General features: G+C 34.6%; 1 protein-coding gene across 1 annotated transcript; it reads left to right on the top strand.

The window, feature by feature from the left end:
* The first annotated feature begins 3,667 nt into the window (after window positions 1-3,667).
* LOC141406452 (peroxiredoxin-6-like) lies at window positions 3,668-12,796 on the top strand. The gene is made up of 4 exons (XM_073991927.1): window positions 3,668-3,941; window positions 11,650-12,024; window positions 12,373-12,448; window positions 12,520-12,796. Exons 1-4 carry the CDS (start codon window positions 3,859-3,861, stop codon window positions 12,646-12,648), a joined length of 663 nt encoding a protein of 220 aa, XP_073848028.1. The 5' UTR covers window positions 3,668-3,858; the 3' UTR covers window positions 12,649-12,796.
* The last annotated feature ends 944 nt before the right edge of the window (window positions 12,797-13,740 follow it).

Genomic DNA, 13,740 nt, shown 5'->3' with positions numbered 1-13,740 from the left:
CACAATGTATGAATCTTTACCTAATACTTAAGTATCATGAAAACATGTAAAGAAGTATCAGTCGGCTTGGCCGACAGAGATATACCCTCAGCCTGTGTATATTGAAACAATTTTTTTCCAAAAAACGTATGTATTTAGAGGGTTTTAAAATTTTTGGGCGTATGAAACGACAAAAATGTTGATTAGGATTAAAGAGCAAAAGTTTTGCGGAGGAAATACTTAAAGGAATGGATCCACATTGACCATTATGGAAGTTGATTTCCATCCACTACATATGGTGCCATAGGGGGGTTTTTACACCCTTCGGGCTGTTTTCTCAAGAAGTATGGACTTGCCCCTAACAAAAAGTTTACCATCGTAATTGAGGCAGCGAATGCAAGATGCTTCAACAAAAATCAAAGTGATTCGATATTAGGTCTTAAAGTGAACTTATCCGAAATTTTGTGTGGGAGGTACCCGATGCAGTGGACAAATATAGTCCATATTTGAACCTGATCTATATCTAGTAAATATATTAGGATATGTATAGTAAAGACCAATTCGGCCACTCCCTTCAAGAGTTACCGTACGAACAATTTTTCCGAACATTTTTGAACTTTTGTGGGGGAGGTACCTGAAGGAGTGGACCGATATGGCTTATCTTCAAACTTAAACTATCTTTGGACAAGGTATTACAAAGGCCATATTTTGGACCGAATCGGCAGATCCGTTCGAGAGTTATCTTCCGCTCCATCCACCTCACACAGTGTCATAGGGGTTTTTTTGCAACTTTCATGCTATTTTCCCAGGAAGTTTGGACTTGCCCCTGATGAAACTTGTACCGTCGTATGGAGGGCAGTAAATACAAGTTGCTAAAACAAAAATCAGCGATTCGAGAGATGGCCCTAAACTGAACTTTTCCGGAATTTTGTGTGGGAGGTACCCGAAGGAGTGGACCTATTGAGACCATTTTGGAACCTCATATTACCCTGGTAGAAAGTTTACGCTATACATAGTATGGACCAAATCGGTCATTCCCTTCAAGAGTTATCGTGCGCACAAACTTTCCGAACATTTTCAAACTTTTGTGGGGGAGGTACCGGAAGGAGTGGACCGATGTAGCTCATCTTCGAACTTAAACTAAGTTTGGGCAAAATATTACGAAAGCCAAAATTTGAACCGAATCCGTTCATACGTTCGAGAGTTATCGTGCGCTCCAGCCAGCAGGACATACCGACAGACAGACAGACAGACGGACGGACATGGCTAGATCCACTCCAAATTGTCTGAAATACATTTCGTCCAAACATACTTGGGATCAAAAACCATTATTTCGATGAGGCACAATTTCATCGTATCAAAGTGTATATACCCTCCTTAGCCCAAAGGCTGAGGGTATAAATATATTTCAAAACCCGGGTAACTAAAACTTAAAAGTGACCATTAAACTACTACGAGGACCTTCTTGGCATTATGTTTTAATGTGAAAATTATATTTTTAATGCCACCAAATTGCTTTATTTTACGTTTTCAAATCAATCCAATAGTAAAAGTAGGCATGTAATAATAGCCCAAAGACTAATATTTGATATTTTATAAAATATTGTTTAAAATTATTAGCATGAAAACGGCCCAAAATGGATTTGGGCCGCCCATCGGCCCAAAATTAAAAATTATTTTTTATTCGGCCCAAATTTGGGCCGAAATGCCCAAAACGGCAACACTGCCAGTAGGCATGATAAGCTAACTCAAAGAGAGATTAGAGAAAAAACACACACACACGATCAGTGTTGCCGTTCGAAAAATTTTTTTCGGCCCAAAATTTTCCTAAAAACGGCCCAAAACGGCCCAACATTACAAATTAAAACAAAAATATATATTTCTCATAGATACCTTTTATTACTTTTAGAAAAATCGAAACATATTGTCTATTTTTACGTAAAGGTAGTATGTCGCAAAAAATTGTCTGAGATATAATGATTAGAAGGCAACAATTTATTGTGATTTGAATGTAGTATATAAACTTTAAGAGCGTGTTTCTCGAAACGGCGTTTTTGAAGTCGGTGCCACCGATAGCTCTAAAACGAATTGACCGATCTTCATATGACCTTATTATATTATTCATGTGAGCTTATTAAATACATAAAACGCTTGCCTTTAAGCGAGACATCCGTTTTCGAGATATCGTTGGCACCGCAAAACGCTTTTACAAAAATATGGTTTCGCAGATAGCCATTTACCTCAAGAATATGCACTATTTTTCAACAACAAAAATTCCAAAGGTAGTATAAGATGTGTTCTTTGAGATGAAAGAAAGTATAGTTTCACCGAGTCTTAGCGAATTCCAGTCTGGGAAAATGTAATACCTGTAGTGCGATTCTGTAACTCATTTTTTGAGTTACCGACAAAAATCGGTAATATAAAAACGCAAAAATATGAATGAAATTTTCAAGTGAAAGTTGACAAAACTGTTGATATCGGTAGAACTTTTCGACTACTTTTTATTGGTCGCTAATTTTCCGAATAATATCGTTAATTACCGAATTTATAAGCATTTTAATTTTACCGACATTTGTCGGTAACTCGAAAAATGAGTTAGAGAATCGCACTACTGGTTCCATAATAAGCAAAACTTCGTTTGAGGTTACCTTATATGGAGTTATTGTATTTAGTAGTTTAAGGGCAATTATTACATCCTTTCTTTTACTATTGGTTGGATATGAAAACGCAAAAAAAAAACCAATTTGCATGCATAAAAAGTGTAATTTTCACACTTTAATAAAAGAAGAATTTTAATCATTACTTTCAACTTTAAGTTAGCCGAAACGCTATAAATCTGTACGCAAAATTCAAACTATAACAAAATAAGAGTTGTAATAAAGGGGGTATTTGGGTCACTTTTATAGTCTATTCTCTAATTATTTTGATCTGGAAATTTAATATAAAACTCCAAAACAGCAAAATTTATTTCAAACTTTTCATTTTCTGTTAAGTAAGAGTGCATAAATGTAATTGTCTGCTTTCCTACAAATATTTATGAAGTTTCGAGCTGGTACGATTTATTTTTGTAGTCAATTTCAATATATTGATGATCTTTTTTATTTATTATTTTTTTATAAAAAAAGACAATTTGAGTTGACACTAGGGTATAAATAGGATAAACCTGAACTATTTGCTTGTAATTCATTCTTAAGGTCATACCAAAAATAGAAAAAAAAACTCTAGCTTGACATGATACCGTTGCCACTAATTTATTATGAACTTTTTTATTTATGAACGCAATGCATGAATCTTTACCAAATACTTAAGTATCACCAAAAATATATTTCGAAACCCGGGTAACTAAAAGTTAAAAGTGACAATTAAACTACTAGGAGGACCTTCTTGGCATTATCTTTTAATGTGAAAATTATATTTTTAATGCCACCACATTGCTTTATTTTACGTTTTGAAATCCACCCAATAGTAAAAGTAAGCATGTAATAATAGCCCAAAGACTAATATTTGCTATTTTATAAAATATTATATTATTAGCATGAAAACCGCCCAAAATGGATTTGGGCCGCCCATCGGCCCAAAATTAAAAATAATTTTTTATTCGGCCCAAATTTGGGCCAAAATGCCCAAAACGGCAACACTGCACACGATCGTCAAAAGTCGGTAAATCACCCACAGCGGAGGTCATCAAGAGAACATCGGCAGCAACAACAGGTGTTGCGGTGCTGCTGTTTGATTAAAAAGAAGGCTTGCCACTGGACAGTGAGACACAATCTTAGTAACGTTTGAACAAGCAGCAAGAGCAAAACAGAAATCGCGAATTCTGAAAAGTTCGGTCTTTTGTTAGAAAAAAAAGTAAAAAGCAAATAAAATAAAAATAAAATGCGTTTGGGTTCAACTGTGCCAAATTTTAAATGTGATTCCACCAAGGGTCCAATTCAATTCTATGATTGGCAAGGAGAATCGTAAGTTGTTCTTCAAGTGTTGTTTTTTTATTTTCTGTGGGGAAAAATTAGTTTATTTTGCTGAACAAGTTTTGGGCGATTAGGTTCTTTAAAAGTTTGCAATTTTCTGCCCACTTTTTAATTGAATTTCTACTATTATTTACACAAAATTATGTACAGCAATTGTATGTATGTAAATAATAATCAAAATAAAAAAGAAATAAAGTAAAAACTTTATTATTGGACCACATAGTTAACGATTTTCATTTGTCCCCTTGGTTTTAGTGGTAAAAGTTAGCCGAGAAATAGCGATCTTAACATTTTCCTAAACTGCAAAATAAATTACTTGCCATGTTTTTTTCTAATGAAGCCACAATTCTTTGTTTTCTTTGTTTTTTTGCAATTTAATCAGCTTCCCACTGTACTTCGCTGTTTCAAGTGATTTATTATTGTCACCTAATCCGTGTTTGTTTTTCTAAATCCAATTTATTTTATTGTTGACTTGTTACTGGTGTTCCTCCTACTTTCTTCTGCCTCAAGCGTTTTTAAAAGTCATAAAATGGATTGAAATCTTAGAAAAAAAAAAAACAGGAGCCACATGTGCTGGTTGGTCTCGGGTATCGTTAATGTTAAATGAAAGTTAAAACATATCAACAGAAGTGAATGGATCGATCGTTTAGTTTTCATATCAATTTCAAATGTAATCTCAACAAAAAAATCTACAAAATAATCTACTTTTGATTAAATATAGTTTTGGAAGTCACGTAATCTCGGGTGTTTTCTGGAATTCTGCATTTTTTATTTTTTAAAGATTTTTTTAAAGAATTTGAAAATATATATTGAAAAGATCGACCATAGGTATCACCAACAGAAATTAATTTCGGCGGCATCCACTACGGCTGCGGACAAGAGTTAATATCTACAGTAGGATTCTATCGAAAACAATTATGAACGGCGCACAGTGGTATAGAAATCGATTTTCCTGGCCAAACCCCCAACTTTTTGTCGTCAACGATTGTTAATTTCTATATGGGATTCGATAGTAAACATATTGAAACTAAGCAAAACTAAAAATTAGGTCGAAATATTGAAAGGTATTTTTCCCAATTTTGGAAAATATGTAGTTATACCCTCAGCCTTTAGGCTAGAAAGGGTATATACACTTTGATACGACCAAAAATGTTCCAAGTATGTTTTCGACGAAATTTGTTTCAGACAATTTGGAGTCGATTTAGCCATGTCCGTCTGTCTGTCTGGCTGGTGCGCACGATAACTCTCGAACGGATCAACCGATTCGAACCAAAATTTGGGTGTCGTAATATTTTGTCCAAACTTAGTTTAAGTTCGAAGATGAGTCATATCGGTCCACTCCTTCCGGTACCTCTCCCACAAAAGTTTTCGATAACTCTCGAAGGTAGCAATCGATTTGGTCAAAAACCCACACCAAATTCGGATAAAGTGAAGTTTAAGAGCAACTCTCGGATAGTTTTGAAATTTCTTTCATTAGGTTCTACTTGCGGCTCTCTTTACGACGGAGCAATTTTTTTCCTGCGCAACTCCATACTTCCTGAGATATTGGCCTAAAAGCTCCAAGAACCCTGACGACACCAACCAAAATGGCAAATCCGCAAAATAATTCTCGCATGGAGTTTCTGATTGGTGTAGACTTTGCACATCGTATTATTTCATCCAGTTATTTATCAGGTTGGAATATAGATTGTATCGGTCCACTCCTTCGGGTAACTCCCCCACAAAACTCGGATAAAGTGAAGTTTAAGAGCTCCTCTCGAATAGTTTTGAATTTTTTTCAGTATGTTTTCCTAGCGGTTCCCTTTACGACGGTGCAATTTTTTTCTTGCGCAAGTCCATACTTCCTGAGATATTGGCCTAAAAGCTCCAAGAACCCTGACGACACCAACCAAAATGGCAAATCCGCAAGATAATTCGCGTATGGAGTTTCTGATTAGTACAGACTTTGCACATCGTATTATTCCATCCAGTCATGTATCAGGTTGGAATATGGATTGTATTGGTCCACTCCTTTGGGTAACTCCCCCACAAAACTCGGATAAAGTGAAGTTTAAGAGCTCCTCTCGGATAGTTTTGAAATTTTTTTCAGTAAGTTTTCCTTGCGGTTCCCTTTACGACGGTGCTATTTTTTTCTTGCGCAAGTCCATACTTCCTGAGATATTGGCCTAAAAGCTCCAAGAACCCTGACGACACCAACCAAAATGGCAAATCCGCAAGATAATTCGCGTATGGAGTTTCTGATTAGTACAGACTTTGCACATCGTATTATTTCATCCAGTCATGTATCAGGTTGGAATATGGATTGTATCGGTCCACTCCTTCGGGTACCTGCCACACCAAATTCGGATAAAGTGAAGTTTAAGAGCACCTCTCGGATAGTTTTGAAATTTTTTTCAGTAAGTTTTCCTTTCCTTTCCCTTTACGACGGTGCAATTTTTTTCTTGCGCAAGTCCATACTTCCTGAGATATTGACCTAAAAGCTCCAAGAACCCTGACGACACCAACCAAAATGGCAAATCCGCAAAATAATTCTCGCATGGAGTATCTGATTGGTGAAGACTTTGCACATCGTATTATTTCGATATTGTATTTATAATTTTTTTGTTAGGTAGGTAGGATTGTTGCCTCTAATTACCGAAACGTTTACACGAAGTGACCTGTTTTAATTTTCCTCAGGTACTAAATTTTAGTGAAATTTAAAATGGGGTGAACTAGAACTTTTAGGGTACAGCATGGAACAATGTTTCGCTTTCACAAAAATATGCCTGAGAGTGTCCTTCTTCAGCCCATATATACTTTATACAAATATAGTGTAAGTTCGAAGCTAAGCTATATCGGTCCACTCCTTCAGAAATCTCCCCCATAAAAGTTCAAAAATGTTCGGAAAAAAATTGTCAACGATAACTCATGAAGGGAGTGACCGATTTGGTCTATACTTTACACATCATAATATATCTACCTGATTAAGATCTGGTTCGAATATAGACAATATTTGTCCACTCCTTCGGGTACCTCCCACACAAAATTTGGGTTAAGTTCAAATTAAGAGCTGCTCTCGAATCCCCTTGATTTTTGTTGAAGCAACTTACATTCGCTGTCTCCACCACGACAGTAAAAGTTTTTTCAAAGGCAAGCACATACTTCTTGAGAAAACATCCCGAAAGATGTAAAAAACCCCTATGACATTATATGTAGTGGCTGGAGAGCCCGATAACTCTCGAACTGATCAACTGATTTGCTCCAAAAGTTGGCCTTAGCCATATTTTGTCATAGTTCGAAGATAGGCAATACCGATCCTCCACAAATTCCGGTACTTCCCCCGAATATTTAAAAAATGCCACTTAAATGGTATGATATCGTGCATACCATGAACAAATTTGGTCCTAACTTTGGATCTCATATTATTTTGTCCAAATTTATTCTAAAATGAAGGTACCTTAAGGTACCTCCCTCCCAAAAGTTCAACATTTGTGTCCAAGTGCAGTTTAGGGTCGGTTCGGAGATCCATTGGGAATTTATACCAATGATGTTCTTTATGGTCTAGTTTACAGCGATATTATGTTTTCCGTGGACAAGTCCATGCTTGCTGGCATACTGGTCCAAAAGTTATATCATGACCCACTGAAATGACTAATGGGCACGATATCTATCGCAAAGATATGAATCCAAAGATAAGATTCACTTCCATAATGGACTATGTCGGTCCATTCCTTCAATTACCTCCTCCGCAACACTTTTGAACTTTTATCCTAATCCACATTTTTTTTTTCAGTAAATTCAAATGTCCAAAAAGGGCCACAACATTCTGAAAAGACCCTAAATACATTCGATCAGACCGTAGATGAAAGTTTGAATTCACATAGAATTCAAATAAAGACGTTGTAAAGGTATAATTTTTGTTATTGTATCATGAGTTATATCGACACCTCCAAATAATAGTATGCTAAGTCTAAAAAGTGAGTTTTGCAGGAGAAGCTCTTAAAGTGTGGATTTTTTTTTTTTGAACTTCATTACTATGCTAAGTTAATATTTGTTTATAACTTCTGTTCGGATTGACCGATCGTTACCAAAATTTGACAGAATTTAAGTTAAAGGACGTTCGACACCTCCAAATAATAGTTTGCTATTTCTGAACAGTGAGTTTTGCAGGACAAGCTCTAAAAGTTTGGAAATTTCTTTGACCTTCAGTACTATGCTAAGTAAATATTTGTTTATAACTTCTGTTCGGATTGTCCGATTATTACCAAAATTTGACAGAATTTAAGTTAAAGGACGTTAAATATAAAAATGTAAAGAACTTGAAAACATGCTAAGTCGACTTAGCATACTATTGTTTGGAGACGTCGATATGGAAACCCTAGAAGCATTTTTTTTAATTTTTGAACAAATTTTAAAATTAAAAAAAAAAACTTTTTAAAAAATGTTTGAAATCATTTTTAAACAAAATTTTTAAAAGAAAATTACAAAGAATTTGTTTTTAGTTTGCTTTGTATTTTTATAGTTATTTTATTGGTTTTTATCATCGCTTTTTAATATAAAAAATTCAAACATTTGATGCAAAGTATGAATAAACGCAAAATTTTAACTTCGACCTTTATATCATCTGCAACTATCAGACCGAATGCTTTAATGCATCGGAAAGCTGATTGTGTTATATGTCGAACGAAAAATTATGAAAATACATATCTCTATCCGTTCAAAAGTTACAGAGTTTTGATCAGGAAAAAACGTTTCTGAATCACTGTGCAACGGCGTAAAGAAGATTGGTGTAGGTGGTCCAGCAACCCAACCCACTTTTTTCATTTTTGGGATTTGAATTGTAATGACGAATATCACAGCTTTCGTTAGGGGTCTTCCCAAAGCAATGCATGACAATGAAAGTGGAAGAATGTCTCCCCTTTACCATGACGCAAAATAGTTTGCCGTTGGAGGCCAAACAACGGAGATATCGCAATAATCGGCATTTTTATACCCTCCCCCCATAGTGTGGAGGGTATATTAAGTTTGATTTTCCATTTGTAACACATTGAAATAATCATTTGCGATGCAAGATCACCACATGTCCATGTGGACATACACTTAATGGGCACTTTACACGTTATGTTATTTTACATATGTGCTGTCACTTTGTATATAAAAAGTGACAACCCATATGTAAAAAACATATCGTGTAAAGTATACATAAGCCATAAGGAGGCCTGTTGTGCGCTCTAATTTGGGGTCAGGATAAGATTGTATGTTAGAATGTAAAAGCCTGGTTCATAAGCAGCCTTGCCAGATTGCCATGCTTTCCTTCTTCATTTCTGACATAACAAAAATAAAAGAATAAAGAAGGCCGAGCAAATTTCGAACTGGGTTGCCCTTTTCTTTTTTATTCTTTTATCAGAAGCAAGCAAGGCAAGCAGACGAGGTAGCTTATGTACGTAGGCCTTAAGAATTTATTAGTTAATTCCTAATTATTTTGTTGACGTTATAGGATTTATTTGACGTTTGCGCTATGGAATTGCCATTTGAAATCCAAATACACTGGGTTAATCCGGTATAGTGTAACCGGGGTATAAAGGCCTCGACATATAAGAATCATGGCATTCTTGCTTAAGTCATATCTGCAGATATTTTACCATGGTAAAAGAATAAAGACCAAGTTCGACCTAATAAAAAGAACTGAGAATCACATTTGAATTAGGTCGAACTTGGTCTTTAGTCATTTCCAGATATGTGAAATCGAGTGGAATTAGTAAATGTCAACATACTATAACTCGACAATTTGAGTTAAGGCTTGCGTACATAAGCTGCTCTGCCTGATTGCCTTGCTTTCCTGCTTCATTTTTGACATAATAAAAATAAAAGAATAAAGAAGGCCGAGGAAATTTCAAACTGGGTTGCCCTTTTCTTTAAAGCCTTTACCTAATTAACTGCGTGTTGCGTGTGCGTTCAAAAATACAAAAACAAAATACATGTATTTGTTTTTGTTTTCAATTTGAAATACATGTATTTTGTTTTTGTATTTTTGAACGCACACGCAACACGCAGTTAATTAGGTAAAGGCCTTATATTCTTTTATCAGAAGTAAGCAAGGTAAGCAGGCAAGTCAGCTTATGTACGCAGGCCTTTAGAAATCCAAAAAAAATGTGGATGAAACAAAAGTCGCGTTGACCGGTGTTACACCTGATTATACTTTTTAAACCAATTTTATGGGCGAATGCAGTCTCTTTTACGCTATACAAAGTTGTATTCATCTCTTACATTATTATTCATGTTATAATTCAGTTTGTGTGCAATTTTAAATGTTAATTTGCAAATTGAATTTTTTATTGCTAATAAAACACAATAGTTTTGCATGTCAAATTAGTTTTGGCGATTTACTCACAAACGTGATTAAAATATCATTATCAATTCGCGTACTAAATTTATTATGGCAGCTAAGTTTATTGCGTGTTCGAAAATAAATTATGGTATTTTTTATTAAGATTGAATGCCAGCGCTTAAGCCGAAAACACAATAAAAGTTTGAATAAAGTTTTGCCATGGTTTAATTAATCTAACACTTCATTCATCTTACGCGTTTTTTATAAAATACTCAAAAAATGTATTGTAAACAAACCCACTTGTTGCTTTTATATTTAGTAATTTTGATGTTTTAGAAATTCAGGAAAAGCCAGGGTTCTATAATTTGTTTTCATCTAGATCTACCTCTTTACTTATATCACGAGTTTTGCGTCATTTGTGATAGTAGAATAAAAGGAATTGAATTCGTCTTTATTCTTTTATCAGAAATGTCTAAAGGCCTCGACACATAAGAAGCATGGCATTCTTGCTGGTCATATCTGATAAAAAAAAAACTAATAACATTTCAGAATCACATTTGAATTGAATTGGTCTTTTGTCATTTACCAGATATGACTTAAGCAAGAATGCCATGCTTCTTATGTGTCGAGCCATTTACTGAAACGTTGTATGTGTTTATGGCTTTACTGTTAATTGGTCTGTTCCTTTACTTTTGAAAAGTGTTAAAACCGTCAAAAGTAGTAAAAGTTGTAAGCTGTTCCCATATGAATTGTATGGTGTCCGAAGTAAAGGAACGATTTTCGAATAAAAAGTGGCAAAACTTGAAGATTCTTGCACGTAAAGAAACAAAGCAAATGATTGCACTTATTTTTTCATTCATAAATTGTGCTGAGTAGTCAATGAAATGAATGCAAATTTTTTAAAATGAATAAATTCTTTAAACAAAAAAAGAAATGTTTTTGTTTTGCAAGTTTTTCCAAGTCAATCTATTTGTAATATTGTTTTATTTTTCTTTTGAGAAAATTATGCAATTTACTGTTGGGACAAAAAACAAGCACTCAAGAATTTCAAATGAAAAACCTGCTAAGAATTTTAATGACAATTAATTCAATTGTTTTATTTGCACCTTTCAGTTGCATTAGCTCAAACAAAACAGCACTCAAAACCAAAACGGTTTGCAAAAAAGCAAAATAGTTGAACAAAATAAATTATAGGCAATGTAAATGTAATCTTATCGCTGGACAATGTATTAGAACTACAAAACAAACTAACAGGCCTATCCACCTACATACATACATACCACACAAATTGAAATTGCCTTTTCATTTTATTAATTTAGAAATACATATTTACACATATCGTTTTACTTGGTTAAATACTAAATAAATATTTATTTTTTTTTTCATTTACAGTTGGGTTGTCTTGTTCTCCCACCCAGCCGATTTTACACCCGTCTGTACCACTGAATTGGGTCGCATTGCTGTGCATGCCCCTGAATTCGCAAAGCGCAACACCAAACTCTTGGCCCATTCAGTTGATCAATTGAAATCCCATGTCGATTGGGTTAATGATATTAAATCCTATTGTTTGGATATTCCCGGCGAATTTCCTTATCCGATTTTAGCTGATCCTACTCGGGAATTGGCTGTGCAATTCGGTATGTTGGATGAACAACAGCGACAAGATCCTGAAGTAGGTAAAACCATTCGCGCTCTGTTCATTATCAGTCCCGATCATAAGGTGCGCTTGTCCATGTTCTATCCCATGTCGACTGGTCGTAATGTAGAGTAAGTATAAACGAATATACATTAGGTCTGTACGATAACCCAAAAATTTTTACAAATTCGTACAATTTTTTACTGAATGCTGTTCAATAACAAAATTATCCAGAGACTAAAATTTACTGAGAGAGGTTTGCTGGAAATGACTGATTAATTATTGCTGGGAAAGTTATCGTACAGACCTATTTTGTGTTAAATAATATGCATTTCCAGAACCTGTAAGAATCTACAAATTTTTACTACGATTATAATTCGTCCTTTATGTTATCGAAAAGAAATAGTAAATATTTGTACATTCTTGCAATTCTGGAACATACCAAATATTTATAATTAACAATCTGTTATACATTTTAGTGAAATTCTTCGTTGCATTGATTCTCTACAATTGACCGATCGCCTCAAGGTTGTGGCCACTCCTGCCAATTGGACTGTAAGCTGACATTTTTATATTATTTTTTTTTTATTTTACATAAAATAATGTATTTTGATTGTCCTTTCCAGCCTGGCACCAAGGTCATGATCATTCCCTCCGTCACCGACGAAGAGGCCCATAAATTATTCCCTAAGGGCTTTGACAAGGTCTCCATACCTTCAGGTGTAAATTATGTCAGAACTACTGAAAATTATTAATTTAATTAGTTCGTAAACAGAATAATTTGTATAAAATGTTATCTCACATCTAAGGTCTATATCAGGTGGAACCTGTTATAGACCTTCCACACATCCCTTGTTTAGTTTTTTGTTCAATAAACTTTTTTAAAATTTTGTTAAAAACAAATATCACATAAACATATTTTTCTTAAGGTACTATGGGGGCTATATGAAGGCGTGGACCTACACCAATAAATTTCATATGGAAAGTTTTATACCCCAAATGAATACCCCGGTAGAATACTGAGGCCACAACCTTCAAAATGCCGAAAATCGGAAGGTATCGTTCTAAGGGGCTACATAAAGGCGAGGACCTGTACCGACGAAAATAACATGGAAGGTGTTATACCCAGCGTATACGCTATGGAATTGACATTTGAAATCGAGTGGATTTATAAATGTAAACCAGGGATAGGCGATGTGCGCTTACTGAGAGCAAGTGAGCATACATTTCAATGCATTTTACATTGAAGTTTTCGCTCACTTGCTGATCTAAACGTACTATAATTTGATGTATACGCAATGGAATTGACATTTGAAATCCAGTGGGTTTGTTAAATCCGGTTATATGTACACATACTAAAAGTCTGTGTTCCCATAAACAAAAACATGTAAAACATTTGAAATTTATAGTGAAAAGTGTTAAAATTTGTTCTTTGAGAGCATTTTACAAATAAATGAACAAAACAAAAGAAAAATTGCTTCGTAGTGTCATATACGGTATGAAAAATACAAAAATAAAAATGACCGAGGACTTTTCAAATCTAATTGACCAAAACAATTTTCATTTGTGTTGATTTTGGCGTTATTCTTTTGTTTATTGTTTTAATTGGTCTGTCTGGTTACTTTCCCAGCAAGAATTGACCAGCAAGAACTTTTTGAGAGAGTAAGGAGTTTTTATTCTCTTTTGCTAGAAAATTGTAAAAAGTAAACAGACAACTTCCCAGCAGAAACCAGCAAGCAATCAGCTGGCTTGCCCAAACAGAACAATTTGTCCGCCAATAAAGGAAGCAAACACGTTGTATTTTATTAAAAATAAAAAAGAAAATGTCCCAAAAAAGGATTTTCCCA

The sequence above is a fragment of the Musca autumnalis genome, unplaced genomic scaffold (assembly GCF_047663935.1).
Source record: "Musca autumnalis isolate F117 unplaced genomic scaffold, ASM4766393v1 scaffold_5, whole genome shotgun sequence".
Classification (NCBI taxonomy): domain Eukaryota; kingdom Metazoa; phylum Arthropoda; class Insecta; order Diptera; family Muscidae; genus Musca; species Musca autumnalis.
Note: the sequence above shows the minus strand (reverse complement) of the source record. Positions and strands in the feature narration are given on the sequence as shown.